This window comes from Muntiacus reevesi, chromosome 1 (genome assembly GCF_963930625.1).
Source record: "Muntiacus reevesi chromosome 1, mMunRee1.1, whole genome shotgun sequence".
Classification (NCBI taxonomy): domain Eukaryota; kingdom Metazoa; phylum Chordata; class Mammalia; order Artiodactyla; family Cervidae; genus Muntiacus; species Muntiacus reevesi.
Window position 1 is genome coordinate 58,053,942 of NC_089249.1, and position 17,602 is coordinate 58,071,543.

At 55.1% G+C, this 17,602-nt stretch overlaps 1 protein-coding gene across 1 annotated transcript in view; it reads left to right on the forward strand.

The window, feature by feature from the left end:
- Positions 1–201: 201 nt before the first annotated feature.
- Positions 202–17,602, forward strand: part of LOC136169919 (1-acylglycerol-3-phosphate O-acyltransferase Pnpla3-like) — a 31,820-nt gene continuing 14,419 nt past the window's right edge. Inside the window, exons 1-8 of the mRNA XM_065938216.1 lie at positions 202–388; positions 3,565–3,797; positions 5,184–5,249; positions 8,321–8,530; positions 10,087–10,147; positions 13,062–13,274; positions 15,157–15,289; positions 17,472–17,576. Of these exons, the coding sequence (XP_065794288.1) occupies positions 202–388; positions 3,565–3,797; positions 5,184–5,249; positions 8,321–8,530; positions 10,087–10,147; positions 13,062–13,274; positions 15,157–15,289; positions 17,472–17,576 (1,208 nt within the window). The remainder of the gene's footprint in view (positions 389–3,564; positions 3,798–5,183; positions 5,250–8,320; positions 8,531–10,086; positions 10,148–13,061; positions 13,275–15,156; positions 15,290–17,471; positions 17,577–17,602) is intronic.

The following is a 17,602-nucleotide window of genomic DNA, read 5'->3' on the forward strand; positions in this document are numbered from 1 at the left end:
CTTCCGCCTCCGGGGAGGGCGGGGTGGCCGCGCTGTTGTTGTCACTCGTGTGGTCCGAGAGGGGCGGGGCCGGGGCCGGTGACGTCGCGCCGGGGATAACCCGGGCTGCGGCGCCCAGACCCGGCGGAGAGCCAGGGTGGGCGCCAGACGGAGCCGGGGCGCGCTCGGACCCCGGCCCCGCCGCCCCAAGCTGCCGCCGCTATGTACGACCCTGAGCGCGGCTGGAGCCTATCCTTCGCCGGCTGCGGCCTCCTGGGCTTCTACTACGTCGGGGTGACCAGCTGCCTGAGCGAGCGCGCCCCGCACCTCCTTCGCCACGCGCGCAAGTTCTTCGGCGCCTCGGCGGGCGCGCTGCACTGCGCCTTCTACCTCGCCGGGATCCCGCTCGGTAGGTCCCGGGCTCCGCGCCGGGATGGGGCGTGCGCTGGGAGCCGGGGCTGGAAACGGGCCCTGCGCGGCTAAACCCGGGCTCTCCCGCGAAACAGTTGCGTCCTCCACTGCATCTTTTTCGCCCGCTGCCGGGGAGCCCTGGAAGCGGGGCGTGGAAACCCGGAGCGCATCCTCGCCTCACCTACCTTCTGGCGCCCAGTCTTGGAGGAAGCCCCCCACCCCACTCCGAGACTAGAGCCAGGTGGTCTAAGCGACGGGGAGGAGGGGGCATGACGGATCCGGGGAGCGGAATTCCCATTTGCCCTAAGTGCGGCCAGGTGGGAGGTTTGGGGCTGTGTCCCAGGCAGGGGTGGGTACCTTCTTCTCTCTGGGGACTCCAGGGGCTTAGACACCCCCCTCCCCGCCGCCCCCCGGGGCCTTTGAACTCCGCCCAGCCCTGGGGCGGGAGGGGGGCGCCTGGGTGCCTCTCAGGTAGAAGGCAGCTAGCTGGTTTGGGGTGAAACGGTGTTGAGGAGGGATGTTTTGGGGAGAGGAGAGGAATTAGGAAAGCTGTCTCCTCTCCTCCTTTCCTGGTGCTTGAGACCCTTTGGGGGACTGGGCGTTCCCATCCCATCTTCCCACCACCTCCCTGCACTGCGCCCTGGAAACAGGTCCTGGGTGTTTCAGTCTTGTCCTAGTGAAGGTCTCCGTCCACGTGGAAACCGGAGGGAGGGGAGGGCCGAGGCTGGTGGCCAGCAGGCCTGAATGACTAGGGTCTGGCGTCCTTGGCCTGCGGTTTTGGCCAGGGAGCAGAGCCTGGAGCGAGTGCGGCTGTTGGCGCCCACACAAGGCGATAGAGCTTCTTTCCACTGGCCCCCTGGCCCCTGCTTTTCTGGGCTTCCTCAACCGTTCACTTTGTGTTCTACGCGGGGACGGCTGTGTTGGCACCGCCAGCAGGCAGTGACCGTCCCTGGAGGCCAGGAATCACTTGCCAATACTCACAGCCCTGCCATTGGCCAGGATCAGTGAGCAGACCCTGGGCTGATCGCGAGGTGGGGATTGGGAGAGGCCATGCTGGCAGCCGTCTCCATGGAGAGGGAGAGGGGCAAAGAGCAGGAAATGTGACCTCGGGGGCGACTAGACTGGACACACGGGCAGTCTGCACAGCTGGACCTGAGCTGTGATAAAAGCCAACCCTTGTGTCTCGGCTTGTGACCTGGAGACATCCAGACGGTCAAATGTTTCATTGGTTCAAATGCATAGACCCCAGCCCAGGAAGTCAGCCGACTCCAGCCTAGAGGGGGCTCACCCGTAGAGGACAGGTGCAGCGGGGGGCTGGGCTTGCAGGGGGAGGCTCGGGACTACCAAGTCCCCCGAAAGGGTCTGGAGGTTTTGGCAAGAACTGCTCCCCAGAGTCTAAGAGCCCCGGTTTCCTGCTTTAACTGCCCGTCTGACTTTGGGGAGCTCCGGGGATCATTCCCAGGGCCTGTGGCTTGGGCAGGGTTCCTGAGCGCAGCTCTGAACCAGGGCTGACCTGGAAGGAGAGCCAGAACCAAGCAGCTCTGTGCAATCATGGGCCTTCTGTCTGGGCTCAAAGGGGCCACATGTGCAGGGAGAGCCCAGTGGGGTCAGAGGTGGGTCAGGGCCTGCTGGTGTGTCCGGGCCCTCTGCAACCCCACATCTGTGGACGGCCGGGGCTCAGGCTGGGACAGGGGTAGCCCTGCCTGCCAGGGTAGTGCAGACCTCCAGAGGGGACCAGGCCAGTGAGTGAGGTCAGATGGAGTGGGAATGGGCCTCGTGTCCGCTAGACGGCTTGACAATTGTAGCATTAGAGGTTGAAAGTGTCCTTGGTGGCTCAGACGGTAAAGAATCTGCCTGCACTGCAGGACACCCAGGTTCGATCCCTGGGTGGGGAAGATCCCCTGGAGGAGGGCATGACAACCCACTCCAGTATTCTTGCCTGGAGAATCCCCATGGACAGAGGAGCCTGGCGGGCTATGGTCCACAGGGCTGAGTGACTCTTTCCCTTTCCAGAGGTTAAAAGTTAAGTCTAGGGACTTCCTTGGTGGTCCAGTAGCTAAGACTCCATGCTCCCAATGCAGGGGACCCGGGTTCCATCCCTGGTTGGGGAACTAGATCCCACATGTCACAAGGAAGAGTTCTCATGCTGCAACTGGGAATTTGCATGCTGCAATGGAAGTGCTAGGCTGCCACAATGAAGGTCAAAGATCCCGTGTGCCGCAACTAAGACCTGGTGCAGACAAATAAGAAAACATGTTTTTATGTTATTCTTAAATAAATAAGAAAATATGAGGTGCTTCCTCTGGGTTGACCGTGTACAGATTTTAGTGTACCTAACCTTTTCTGTCTCCAAAATGTAGGTGAGTGTTGTCCCATGTTAAAAACATACTGTCTGAGGCTCAGAAGCAATGATGTAACGTGTTTAAGTTGCTCAGCTGGTAAGCAGTAGAGACAGGATTCAAACTCAGGTCCCAGCCTGCACTTGCCGTCTGCTCCCTGCAGGGTTAGGTCCATCCATGCTCAAGCTCTGATGCTGTGGGTTCCCGGCATCTGGCCTTGATGCAGGGATGAAGACGAAGAGAGGGCTCTCTGGGCCTCTGGAGGCCCGTTCCTCTGGCCTGGGTGGGTCAAGAACGGCTCTGACCAACAAGAATATGTAAATCTTATATTTCCTAGTTGTTGTGGTTCAGTCGCTAAATCGTGTCTGACTCTTTGTGACCCCATGGACTGCAGCACACCAGGCTTCCCTGCCCTTCCGTATCTCCCCGAATTTTCTCAAATTCGTGTCCACTGAATCACGTGGAAGAAGTAAAAGACATCAGTGAAATGTGTTTTATTGATCCCGGTATAGCCAAAATATTACCATTTTCACATCTAATCAATACAAAACATCATCTGTGAGAGTCAACGTTTCTGTTGTTATTGTCGTTCTAAGCCCTTGCGATCTGGTGTGTCTTTTTCCCATCAGTGTGGATTAACCACACCGCAGGGTCAGGAACCACTGGCCGGATCAGGCAACCCAGGCTCAGACAAAGGGGAGGGTCGGCAGCTTCCCTGCCAGCAGGTTCCTGGTCCCACCACAAAGCAATTCCCGCCTCCAGGGTGGTACATTGCTTTGCATATTTCTCTCTCCACCCCCATGACTCCTTTCTCCCCACCTCACCCCGCACCCAGAGCAGAGATTGCAGATGCACGTGGACCTCATCCGGAGCATCAGGAGCCGATACTTCGGGATCCTCCACCCAGGCTTCAACTTGAGCAAGTACGTCCGAGAAGGTCTCCACAGACACCTCCCCGACAACGTCCACCAGCTTCTCTCTGGCAAGATTGCCATCTCACTTACCAGAGTGTCCGACGGAGAAAACGTGCTGGTGTCGGATTTTCATTGCAAAGATGAAGTCGTGGACGTAAGCGGTTTGTTTACCTGGGTACTGTCTAGTCGGAAGGGCCATTTCCTTTTGGAAGCAACACAGGGAGGGGCTGTTGTAGGCCAGTCGGCCCCAGTTTTTACTTAAGATGCAAGAGAACCTGGTTGCCCGTGATGCTGGTTGGCTTCACTGTACCAGAGTGATGTCAACTGTGTGCCTCCAGCGGTCCGGTCCAGAGCACGTGCAACCCTGGGGTGTCCCAGATGGTGTCAGCTTCGGACAGTGTCTCCCCCTCCTTGCCGACTTGGATCAGAAGCTCCTGCTCCGGGGCCTTATGTGTGTGGCCCTGCTCCCAACGATGCCTGTTCCTTAATGAGGACCTGTCCACTGAAGCCCCTCAAGGGTGGGAGCGTGTCTTGGTTAACTCTGTCCTCTGGTTCTAGCACAGAGAAGATCATTGGTGATATCAAAATACCATTTGGTTTGGCTCATGTCTTTTGTGAGAATGCCTTGGGCGTCGTTTCACTTAACACGGGTCCATACGAGCAAGCTGCCTGGCGTATATAACCAGCTGCTTCTCAGCAGCCAGTGTCGTCTTCCACTTAACCTTGTTTCCAGGAGCATTTTCTAGGCACCCAGCACCTGTGCATTCCCACAGGAGCTCTTTTCTCTCATTGCACCAGTGTCACATCATGCTTAATGCTCGCTGGCGCGGTGAGACGCAGAGCATGGTCCCTGGGCGACCAGCAGCAGCAGTATCTCCTTGGGGGGCGTTTTAAAACTGCAGGCTCTCAGGCCCCGCCTCCAACTTGCCTCATCAGAATCTTAGGGGTGGTGCCCAAGTCTGTGGTTGGCCAAGCTTTCCAGGCGATTCTGATGAATGTCAGTAGTTGCAAAGCCCTGATCTAATCTCCTTCCCAGGCAATCAGCTAGTCAGCAACTAGTTGGTCCTGTCTGTGATGGCCCAATGGGACCCTCGTGGGCAGCAGAGACGGGAAGTTAAAGTCTGAAGTTACACTTGGATCTTGGGCTTCCCGGGTGGTGCAGTGGTAGAAAACCTGCCTGTGGTGCAGATAGATGCAGGAGATGGAGGTTCAATCCCTGGGTCAGGAAGATCCCCTGGAGGAGGAAACGGCACCCTGGTCCAGCATTCTTGCCTGGAAAACCCCATAGACGGAGGACCCTGGCGGGTTAGAGTCCATCAGGGTCACAGAGCGTCAGATGGGACTGGGCAGGCAGGCATGATGAAATAGTAAGTGTGTGGGCCGGCTCATTTTCACTCAACCATTTAGTAAAGCAGCGACTCAGCCAACAGTGCTGTCAGGCTTATTGCTCTCCTTGCTTGAGAAGGCTTGTAAGGCCCAGGGAGTAAACGGCTGCCTGCTCTGGGCTGTGCTGAGGTTTCACCCTCTTCTGTCTTCTCAGGCCTTGTATTGTTCCTGCTACATCCCTGTCGTCTTTGGCGTGATCCCCCCTTCCTTCAGAGGCGTGGTAAGTCCACTTTTAAACTGTGTTCCTGGGAATTCCCTGGTGGTCCAATGGTTAGGAGTCTGCATTTTCACTGCCAGGGGCCTGGGTCCATCCCTGGTCCAGGAAACAAGATCCCATGAGCATCTTTGAAAAAACAAGGAAGACAAGGCAGTGGGTTCAGGCACCCTGGGCCCCTGAGACCTCTCCCTAAATGAAGAAAGCCTTTTGCCCCTCAGCCTTCAGACAGAGATTCCATAGCTGAACCCCTTCCAAGCTCTCCTGAAGCAAAACTGACTTCATGTGGGATAATTAACTGCTTACCTGTAACATAAGCTGTTTATGTAATCTCCACATGAGCACCAAATAGGTGCCCAGTGGCCTACTTAGAGTATAAGATGCTTAAGAGTCAGTTTACTCACTTAAGGTTTTATTCTGAGGAGCTGAGAGTTTCAATCCTCTCTGCCTCTGACTCTGTCCTTTTCAGCCCATGGCTTTGGGCAGAGGCTGCCGACAGGGCTGCGAGTCAACACCTATGTGGACACGTGTCGCTGTCCCTGAGCACTGGCCCAGGAGGAAGAGCAGATGCCGAGTGCTGGTCCTGCAGACTCTGGGCCGGATGCCGGACCACCTGGCAGCCTCCCTCTAGGGCAGTAGTTGCTGGATAATTCTGTCCCCCTGTCCCGGGACACCCGGCGACGTCTGGAGCCCGTTTAGGTTGTCACAGCTGTGGGAGAGAAGACAAGACATCCCCATGTCTCAGCAGGAAGGCACTTCAGAAGCCCTTTTGGTTCACGCTTTAGCAGCAGTACGGGCTTCACATTGCAAAGGCAGGTTATGAATAGCCTCATTCATGCCCCGGAGCTTCCACAGGACAGACACACGCGGACCCTATTTACAGATCAGAAGACTGAGTCCTGGAGCCATGAAATGGTTCCCTGAGATTCTCTCAGCCCCTGCCTGGCAGACAAACCTAGAATCGAGTGTCTGCTTTAGCCCACGTTAGCTGGGCCATGTTGACATGTTCCTTTCTTTCTTTCTAACGTTTATGTGTTGATTTGGCTGTGCCAGCTCTTAGCTGTGGGTACTCTGGATCTTCAGTTGTAGCATGCAAACTCTTAGCTGTGGTGTCCCGGGTCTAGTTCCCTGACCAGCTACTGAACCTGGCCCCCCTGTATTGGGAGTGTGGAATCTTAGCCACTGAGCCTCCAGGGACATCCCTGGACACATGTCTTAACTCTTAGATTGAACTGCAAACTGGGAGTCAATAACAGTGCGCAGTTGTACCACCATCGTGGAAATTACCTGCAATAGCGCAGCAAAGTGCCCAGCATAGAGCCTGGCTCTCTTAAGTATCAGGTAGATATGGGTGGTTTTGTCGTTGTTGTTATTGTCATCTTTGCACTCCCCTTGGCTGCTCCCGCCGTGGTGCACACTCAATCACACCCTCAGTGTCCTCAGATGAAACCTGCTGACAATCAGAACGGAGCCTTCTTGAGATGCCACTGAGCAAACCCGGAACATTCCTCTAGGAAAGTTCAGGCTGGAGGAAAACTTCCAGATGACAGAGGAGTCATTGAACTTTAGAATAGACCTCGAGGGGCAGAAGAGAGGATATATGTGTATGTAGAATAGAGTTGCTCTACTCTACAGCAGAGACTTAAGACAGCATTGTGAAGCACCTAGCCTCCAATAAACATGAGTTAAAAAAAATAAAACATCATTGAAAATACAGTCACTTGCTTCCTCCCTTCTCAATCTTAACTCAAGTTTCCTGACGTTAGGTTCCGAGTCCCTTTCTGCCAGTGAGGGTTTTGGCGTTGACAGACATCAACAATACAGAAACTACTTCTGTGTGTGCACACCTAATCACTTTGGCCTCAAGAGAGTACTCTCTTGCTAGCTAAGGCATGCCTGAACATGCCTGATTCTCTCCCGGACTTGTTTTAGGCCAAAGCGTGCCCTGAAATTTCTCCCTTTGGAAAGATTGGCTGGGGTATTTGCTATTTGTGAGAGTTGTGATATTTGAAGGCCCCCCACCCCCACGGTGGGCACTGATAGCTGGGCTGTGACGGTTTTCGCTTTGGGAATCATTCACGATGTTGGATGTAGGTCCAGACTCTATCCAAAGCGTAACAAAACCTGCCTGCCCCAGCCTGGCCTTGGGCACTAGGGTTGGTCAAGGTTATGAATATTTTTTTTTCTCTCTGTAATTCTGTATTGAGGCCATGAATATATTAATAGGAGGGCTTCCCAGGTGGCTCAGTGACAAAGAACCCACCTGCCAATGCAGGAGACGCAAGAGTTTGGGTTTGATTCCTAGATTGGGAAGATCCCCTGGAGTAGGAAATGGCACCCCCATTCCAGGTATTCTTGCCTGGAGATTCCCACGGGCAGAGGAGCCTGGCGGGCTGCAGTCCATGGGGTCATAAAGAGTTGGACACAACAGAGTGACTGAGCGCTTCCCATGGAATATAGGAAAATGGATTCTCACAGTACTTACCCCAAGTGCACCTTACCTGTGGGATAAGATGCCATTTTTTAAGAGCTCAAGTCCCAGGTTCACCACGTCATTTCAGTCTCCAGTGCTGGTCCTCATTGCCCAGGTGTGGGCAGAAAGTCAGGACCACAGGTTAAGTGTCTTGTCCGAGATTGCTCCAGCAGCTGGGGGCCTCTGGAATTGAACCCATGACATCTGTCTCCCTTTCAGCCTGATCTACATCACACTCTGCCCTGAGTGCACACAGCGCCCCTAGTGGATGCAAGTTACGTGGACTCGCCTGGGGGCGCTCAGGGCTGGGCCCAGCAGCGTGAGCCAGACGCCGGCCTGGCGTGCCCCTGGACCTGGCACTGCTCTGCTGCAGTGCTCACCACACAACAGCATGTGGCAGTCCTGAGTGCCAGCCTGCAGCCTGGCCTGGCACAGAAAGGCTCACTCGGGGTTTGCTGCGAGTTGCTCCAAGCTCCCTGTTCTCTCACTAGGTCTGCCTGCGGCTCTGAGAAGTCTCTGTCCCTAATCTGAAACACACAGAAAACTCCAACCCAGAGCTCCTGACAGTGTGTGCTTTTTTTTTTTTTTCCTTCTCCCTTAAAAGCGATATGTGGATGGAGGAATAACTGATAACTTACCCTTCATTGATTCCAAAACAACCATCACTGTGTCCCCCTACTATGGGGAGAGCGACATCTGCCCCAGAGTCAAGTCCACGTTCTTACTTCACGAAGGCTTCAGCAGGCTCAACTTGCACTTCTGCACAGAGAACCTCTACCTGATGTTCCAGTCGCTCTTCCCCCCGGATGTCAAGGTGAGGGGGGCTCTGAGTTCTGGGGGTGCTGCTCTCCCCTTTGCATCCCTCTTTGCCAGGGGACCCAGCAGCTCTTCAGGCTTTCCTGATGGGCTCACTGGGTAAAGAATCTGCCTGCGATGGAGGAGACGCGGGAGATGTGGGTTCAGTCCCTGAGTCGGGGGAAGGAAATGGCAAGCCACTCCAGTATTCTTGCCTGGGAAATCCCATGGACAGGGGAGGCTGGTGAGCTATAGCCCAAAGGGTCACAAAGAGTTGGACCCTACTGAGCGAGCAGAGCAGCAGCTGTCCTCCACACAACTAACTAACTAACTAACTAACTAGTTCTCCACGACTAACTAACCAGCAGCAACAAACCCCGTCCTGGAAAAGGGACTCAGCCCAGTGCTGCCTCCTGCTGGTCACCAGAATCCCCCGGGGCCATTGAAACGGAGGGGTGGGGGTCGCCACTGAGATCCCACTTGCAGGGGCTATGGCTTAAGTATCCACAGCTTGAATCCATCTGCCAGTGCACGAGATGCAAGAGACTCAGGTTGGGTCCCTGGGTTGGGAAGATCCCCTGGAGAAGGAAATGGCAAGCCACTCCAGTATTCTCGCCTGGGAAATCCCATGGACGGAGGAGGCTGGCGGGCTACCGTCCGTGGGGTTGGCAAAGAGCCGGTCCCGACGTCACAGCACACCACAGCCTCGGCAGGAGGCTGACTTTTTTTTAATTACCCCAACGATTCTCTTTTTAAATTAATTAATTAATTTAGCTACACTGGGTCTTAGTTGTGGCACAAGATCTAGTTCCCTGACCAGAGAGTGAATCCCCCTGCCTTGGGAGAGCAGAGCCTGAGCCACTGGACGACCAGGTGAGTCCCCCAGTGACTACTGGCAGCCATGGTCAGGAATTACACTGCGTGTGGTGGCTTAATCTCCCCACCCCCAGCTCTGCCTTGAGACCTGTAGGGTCTTAAGGGATTGAACTTGGGTTCTTGGCAGTGAAAGCGTGGAGTCTTAACTGCTGGACCACACGGGAAATTCCCCATTTAATCTTTTCTTGGTTGTCACTATAGTGTGGTGGACCTGACCACCCTAAGGCAGTAAGAAAGCTGGTAGAATCTGCACAGTGACAGCTCTCTGGGGAGAAAGAAGGCCATGCCAGATGGCGTACCTGGCGGCGTGTGCTCACGGGTGGAGAGAAGGCTGGGCCACAGCATCGGGTGTCCGTGTGGTTTGAGTGCAGAGGAGGCAGCCCAATGTCCCACGACAAGCAGATCAGGCCCCGCTATTTGTGAGGATGGAGGCTTGTCCAGGGACCAAAGAAGGCCAGAGGAACCAGCTCCCGTCATGCTGGGGCGCCAGCCTGGGCTGCGCCGAGCGGGTGTCATTCGAGCTGAGTCCTGCCAGGAAGCGGGGCTGCCTTCTCCCGGGAGCACAGAGCCCCGTCCACACATGGCATCGCTCGGAGCTCGGAGGATTCGTGACTCTGAGCCTGCCATCTTCAGGTGATGCTGAAAGGAGTGGCTCGTGGTGACTCTGCCTGCGGTTAACTCCATGTGGTTTGTTCACAGGTGCTTGGAGAGCTGTGCCTTCAAGGATATTTAGACGCACTCAGGTTCTTGGAGAAGAATGGTGCGTATGGTGGGGGCGACAGCCGTGCCCTTTGAGCCAGCTTTCTGTTCACAGTCTTGGTCACCAGGGGAACCGTGTTGGATCCACCACCCAACGCTCAGCACATTCACCTGCCATCTGGCTCGGCCCTGAGAGATAGGAAATCATTGCCCCCATTTTACAGATGGGGAGATGGAGGCAGCCATGGCCCGCATTCCGGGGAGCAGAGCTGGGATCAGCCCTGCTGACCCTGCAGAGGTCATAGCCCCAGGGTTCCTCTCCCTCTGAAGTGTCCCTGTCTGCCAACCGAAGGCAGCTCCTTCCTTTTTCATTCCTGCTTGAACAATTGTGAACCTTCAGTTTGATGAGGAAGGGAGAGAAACGGTTTCTGGGTCCCAGGTGAAGCCGTCAGGAGAGCTGCCTCCAGCCAGGTGTGGGCTGCATCCACCGGCCCAGCTGTGTTCTGGGGAAAGCTCCTGGCTAGTCTGGGCTGGGGAACTCGGGTTCTTCAAATGTTAGTGTGGAACCAACTGTTAGTTATGTTTTGAGCTATTTTTCCCCGATACTAATGGTTGGTACAGTCATTGATCCTCTGAATTAGTCTCTGTCCTAGACCAAGGAGCTGGTGTGGTTCATGGGACGCACATGTATTTATCTCCTCAGAAAGCGCTTATTGCATGCCTTCTGGGTGCTAAGCTATGGGGTGTGTGCTGGCGACTCCACAGCGGATAGACAGATGTGGCCTCTGCCTGCCCGGAGATCAGCCTTGACTGGGGAGGAGGGCAGGAACGTAACTAGAAGGCTGACGGATGCTCAGTGCCCTGGCAGGACCGCACAGGATGCTGTGGATTCAGACGGGGTTCAGTTGGGGGTCCGGGGGGGTTCTGCAAGGACAGGGAAAGCTGGGCTCCTGGGAGGATGCGAATCTGCAGTGATGTTTTGAGGGTGAACAGGAATGTTTTAGGCACGGGGGTATGTGAGCATGAGGCCTGCAGGCAGTCTTCGAGGTGGAAAGAAGGCGTGTGCCCCTGGAGTGGTGCGGGTGGGGGACAGAGAAACAGATTGGGGGAGGCAGGAATGGGGGTGAATGGAAAGAGGGCTATGGCTGGGCCTCGTGGAGGTGGTGAGGGGCTTGAATCTCACAGCCATGGGGAGCCATGGCAGGCTGCTGACGCTGGAGCGGGGGCAGGCAGAGGGAGCTTTGCCAGGGCCCCTGGACCCACTATAGAGAGGGTGAGGCCAACATCCCCGGACAAGGTGGCAGCCGTGGGCTTGGCCGGGGTCCCGGCAGCGAGGGAGGTGGAAGGGGCCTGAGGGGACAGGACAGGGAGACGACCAACCAGGGGTTCCGAGGAGGAGGACTCGGGGATGAAGCTTTGCCCTTGGCTTCTGTGGTCAGGACGGGAGCAGAGGGCGGTGCTCACGGTTTGGCCCCGTGGGAGGGCACGGGTCCTGCAGGAAACCTCGAGAGCCCCATGGGTGGTGCCCTGGGTGGTTGGGCAGATTTGGGTGGTTGGGCAGGCGGCATTGGGCCTTGCCAGGTGGCGCTCGTGGTAAAGAACCCACTTATCAATTCGAGAGCTGCAGGAGATGCAGCTTTGTTCCCTGGGTTGGGAAGACCGCCTGGAGGAGGGCCTGGCAACCCACTCCAGTATTCTTGCCTGGAGAATCCCCATGGACAGAGGAGCCTGGCGGGCTACAGACCATGGGGTGTCAGAGTCGGACACGACTGAAGCAACTTAGCACGCATGCACGCAGGAGGTGTAGTGATGTCAGAATTCGAGGTTCTAGACCGCAGGCCTGGACTGGGATTGAAGTTTGGGAGCCACCTGGGAATAAAAGCCAATGAGGGACCCTATAGACGTCGCTAGGTGACTTTGGGCAAGCCACTCCTCTCTCAGGGCCTCTGTTTCCAGATCTGTAGCAAAAGCACTTTGGAGTAAATGATGCCAGCTGAATCTTAGTAATTCTAAATCCTGGCGTGGGGCTGGGCGCTTGCAGCATTGGTGCTGGGTTCGGGGTAAGGATCTAAGCAAGGTTCTGCCTCGGTCACCCTGGCTTCCTTGGGGTTCACTAGAGGATGCGTGGGGGCAGGGCAGGTGTTCCCTGGAAACAGATTCTCTGAAACATTCCTAAGAGAGAATACGTCTCCAGAGGCTGCGTTGTGTGTCTGTCAGAGGCTGGAAAGATCCAAGGGAGTCGAAGTGGGAGGTGTAGCTTGGGAGTGAGGCGGGGGGCATGCAGGGACAGCCCCTGGGCTTTTAACCCCGAGGTTGGAAGTGAGAGGTGAGCCAGGGGAGGCGTGGGCATCCAAGTCTACCCGTCCCACCGTCCCCACCCAGCGTGAGAGCAGGAACCACCCACTGGGATCGGCCCCTTAGCCCTGGCACCCAGCACAGACTCCCCGACCTGTGGCTTCTTTCCGAGGTCGTGTGATGGAAGGGTGCTATCGTTGACATCAGACCTGGGTTCGAATCTCGCTCTGCCGAGTGTCGGCTGTGTGACTTTAGGCAAATCGATTCACCTCTCTGGGCTTCTGATTCCTCAGCACTCAGCTGGGAGCAGTTGCGTGGATGTTGCAGGGTCTGGAACACTGGGCTTCACCAGTGGTTCAGTTGTTATAAACCAGTTATCATCCTTCCCTCTGAACCTCGTGAATCCACATGTGGCTCTAGAGCCCACAGGCTGGTGAGTGACCGAGCCAGCAGCCCGCCTCCTCCATCCAGCTTCAAAGGCCCACACTGCGCTTTCCCCGTTAGGAAAAGGGCGGTGGAGCAGGGTGGATCCCAGCCTGATTATTGCCAGGTGGATCCCCACCATGTGCTAACAACAGGCCTGTCAGCTTCCCTCTAACGGGGTGGGCAGGGTGGCTGGGCGAGTAGGGACCCCGCTGCCCGAAATCGCCTGATGGGTTTTGTTTCCGTGCCCTTCGCAGGCATCTGTGACAGGCTCCATCTGTGCCTGAGTGCGTCCCCGGCAGAGGCGGAGCCGGAGGCGGAGGCGGAGCCCGAGGGCCTGGTGCCTTTTCCCAGGGTGGTCACCTGGGAGGCGTGGCCTGAGCTAGAGGAGCTGCTGGAACACCTGCGCCACAGCGTGCTCTCCTGGGACGAGAGCGTCCTGGAGACCCTGGCGCCCAAGCTCACCATGGGTACTGGCTCTGGGGGTGGGGAGAGGGCGCACAGAGGAGGCGGTGGTCGGGGACCCTTTCAGAGCGGGAAGGGCGGCTTCCCCGAGAGCTGTGGAGGAAAGGCGAGCCCCTGCTTGGGAAGAAACAGGGCAGAGTGACCAGCCCAGGTTGGTGGGGACCCCCGCCTCCCCGCATGGACCTCCCATCCCCCTGAGTCCTTGCTCTGTGTCCCTTCCCATGCGGTCATGGCCAGAGGAAAACAAGCTCCAGCTGAGTTTGTATTTTATTTGTTTATTTAACACCAAAGACATTTTATACTGGGGCAGAACCGATTAACAGTGTTGGGATAGTTTCAGGTGAGCAGTGAAGGAACTCAGCCATACAGGTATCCACTCTCCCCCAAACCGTCCTCCCATCCAGGCTGGCACATAGCATTGCAGCTGGGTTTGTTTGTTTGTTTGTTTACTTGAATTTATTTTCGGTTGCACTGGGTCTTCGTTCCATCTGGTCAAAGCTGTGGGTTTTCCAGCAGTCATGTATGGATGTGACAGTTGGACTATAAAGAAAGCCGAGCACTGAAGCATTGATGCTTTTGAACTGTGGTGTTGGAGAAGACTCTTGAGAGTCTCTTGGACTGCACGGAGATCCAACCAGTCCATCCTGAAGGAGATCAGTCCTGAATATTCACTGGAAGGACTGATGCTGAAGCTGAAACTCCAATACTTTGGCCACCTGATGCAAAAAACTGACTCATCGCAAAAGACCCTGATGCTGGGAAAGATTGGGGGCAGGAGGAGAAGGGGGCAACAGAGGATGAGATGGTTGGATGGCATCACCGACTCGATGGACGTGGGTTTGAGCAACCTCTAGGAGATACTGAATGACAGAGAGGTCTGGCATGCTGCAGACTTCAGACACGACTGAGCCACTGAACAGCAGCAAAGATGAAAGGGATGCTGTTTCTTGCCCCAGGCACTAATGCCCTAGGAGTTGCACTATCCAACAGCTGCTCCGGTTATTGTGATCTGAGGCATCGTGAGGTCATCACAAAGGGAAAATAGAAGGCTAGGGGTTCTGGGTGGAAGAGTGGAATCCAACTGCAAATGCAAAGAAAGGGTCATGAAGCCTGGGCTGGGGAGATTTGAGATGTTTGTGTCCACCTCCAAAAGTAATTTAAAGTGAAGTGGGATTTCCATTCTGGAAGACTCAATGCAGTGACAAAGACTCAATGCAGTGGGCCCAGTTTCGATCCCTGGCCCAGGAACTGGATCCCACATGCCACAACTAAGACTCAGCACAGCCAAATAAATTCAATAAATAAATTTAAAAATATAGTAGTAATGAAAGCTGCTCAGTTGTGTCCAGCTCTTTGCCACACCGTGGATTGTCCCCAGGAGACTCCTCTGTCCATGAGATTCTCCAGGCGAGAATACTGGAGTGGGCTGCCATTCTCTTCTCCAGGGAGTCAGTTAAAAAGAAACTCTTTCAAAGGGACCCTGTGTCCTGTCCGCGATCCAAGGGCTGTGTAGGCCCATCCCACATCTGATCTCATTTGTGATAGCCTCTGATTCCTTCCCCGGTGACTCAGATGGTGAAGGACCCACCTGCAATGTGGGAGACCTGGGTTCGATGCCTGGGTTGGGAAGATCCCCTGGAGAAGGGAACAGCTACCAATTCCAGTATTCTGGCCTGGAGAATGCCATGAACAGAGGAGCCTGGCAGGCTACAGTCCACGGGGTCACAAAGAGTGGGACTCGACTGAGAAACTTTCACTTTCACTTTTTCACTTTCTGATGCCTAGCTGCCAGGATTGTAGGATGTATAGACATTGCAGGCACCAGCTGGGGAAGGTGGTTTGGTTTTTACGCTGGTGGGAAACAGACCTCCGACTTGTGTTTTTCAGCACTGAGGAAGACAATGAGAAACCGAGATGGGTACATAAACAAGATTTTCAACTTCTTACCAATTAAGATCATGTCCTATGTGATGCTGCCCTGCACGCTGCCCGTGGAGTCTGCCATCGCTGTGGTCCAGAGGTGAACACTTCCAGGCTTTGTGGCTTCCTCTCGGGGCTGGGAGGTAGGGTGAGGATTCAGCCCAGAGCCTGGCTCCTTACACATCCGGGTGGAGCTCACAGTCTGCGTGGAATACCCTGGAAAGGCGCCTGGTTGGCGAGCCCCTGGCCACCCTGCCGCCTAGGTTTGTCACTTCTTGCAGGTCTGTTTTTGGGAAGGAGGGGGATTATTCCTGGTGTGTCGGAAGGTCCTGAGGCCTTCCCTGTGTGGCTGCTAGGTTCCTGGGCATTTGCTTTCCCTCCATTTTCTTCAGATTTTCTTTAGTGTTTATTTTCTTTTTAGTGACTTAGTCAGCATGTCTTTCAGTGTGTCTTTTTAAAAGTCGCTCAGTCATGCCCGACTCTTTGCGACCCCGTGGACTATCCAGTCCATGGAATTCCCAGGCCAAGAATATTGGAGTGGGGAGGCTTTCCCTTCTCCAGGGATTCTTCCCAACCCAGGGATCAAACCGGGGTCTCCTGCATAGCAGGTGGATTCTTTACCAGCTGAACCACAGGGAAAGCCCAGGAATCCTGAACTGGGTAGCCTATCCCTTCTCCAGCAGATCTTCCCGACCCAGGAATAGAAGCAGAGTCTCCTGCATTGCAAACAGATTCTTTACCAGCTGAGCTATGAGAGAAGCCCTTAAAAGTCCCAGCCGTCCTTCAAACTCCAGCTCAGTTCTCTGGCTCTGCTGGACCTCCCAGATCACTCCCCAGCTCCGCCAGTCAGCCACCTGCCTCGCCCTGGGAGGAGGGCCGGCTGCTCTGGCATATTTTTTCCTTCCTTTTGTTTAAAAAAAAAAATAGTTTGATAACTTCTTTTGTGTATTTGTTGTGGTTGTGCTTGGTTTTCAGACCAAGAAGTGCACGGGCGTCTCATTTTGTGGCAAGTGGGCTTAGTTGCCCTGTGGCATCTGTGATTTTAGTCCCCTGACCATCAAACCCTCGTCCCCTGCAGTGGAGGGCAGCTTCTTTACCACTGGACCACCAGGGAAGTCCTTGACATTTCTTTTTTTTCTTTTTAATTTTTTTTAACACCAAAAACATTTTGCACTGGGCAATAGTCAATTAACAATGTTGTGACAGTTTCTGGTGAACACTGAAGGAACGCAGCCATAGGAATACCCGTATCCATTCTCCCCCAAACCCCCTTCCAACCAGGCTGGACAGAACATTGAGTGGAGTTCCATGTGCTATATAGTAGGTCTTTCTTTCTTCTTTTTTTTTTAAGTGCAGGTGACCCAGATTTGATCCCTGGGTTGGGAAGGTCCCCTGGAGAAGGGAATGGCAACCCACTCCAGGATTCTTGCTTGGAGAACCCCCGGGACAGAGGTTCCAGTCCATGGGGCTGCAAAGAGTCGGACATGACTGAGCAGCTAACACTTTCAGAAAACGTTTCTGTATTTTTGGCCGTGCTGAGTCTTCATTGCCGCTTGGGCTTTTCTCTAGTTGCGCTGAGTGAGGGCTGCTCTCTAGTTGCAGTGCATGACTTCTCATTGCAGTGACTTCCCTTGTTGCCGAGCACCAGCTCCAGGGCACGTGGCCTTCAGTAGTTGCGTCTCCCGGGCTCGAGGGCACAGGCTCAGGAGCTGTGGTGCACGGGCTTGGTTGCTCCGCGGCAGGGGGTTCCCCCGGGAGCAGGGCTCGAGCTCATGCCTCCTGCATTGGCAGGCGGGTCTACCAGTGATCCGTCGGGGCAGTCCTCTGCTGGCATTTCTTAAAGCCCGAGACATAGGGTCCTTTTCGTGTCTGGGGTGTTGGAGGGCAGAGGTCAGGCCTCCTTGGCAGCTTCCTCTGTGGGCGCGCATGTGGCCGAGCACCTTCCATGTGGGTGCAGGGGTGGTGTTTCAACCAGAAGATGCTGTGTGTCAGGGTCCACGCTGCCCCGGAGGAGCGGGGTCTTGGAAGACCCAGGCCTTTCATCTCCATGTAAGTCCCTTGAGCTCTCCTGAATCCAAAGTGGCGTCATTTTGCTTTAGGACTTTTAGGTGGGCTTGCCTTGCGGAATTTATCAGCTTGGGGTTACAAGTGACCCTGGCCGTTTACCTGGATGATGGTATTGTTGTCAGATGTCTGCCTTTGGCTGGGGTTTCTTCTTGTCTTTGTTGTGGCTTGTCTTCACCAGCATACGAGGTGTGTGTCTCTGCGTTTCCTTCCTGCAGACTGGTGACGTGGCTTCCAGACATGCCCAGTGACATCCAGTGGCTGTGCTGGGCCACCTCCCACGTGTGTTCTCAGGCCATGGTGCATCTGCTCTCCGCTTCCAGGTAGCTGATTTGGCTGTGGGTCTGGG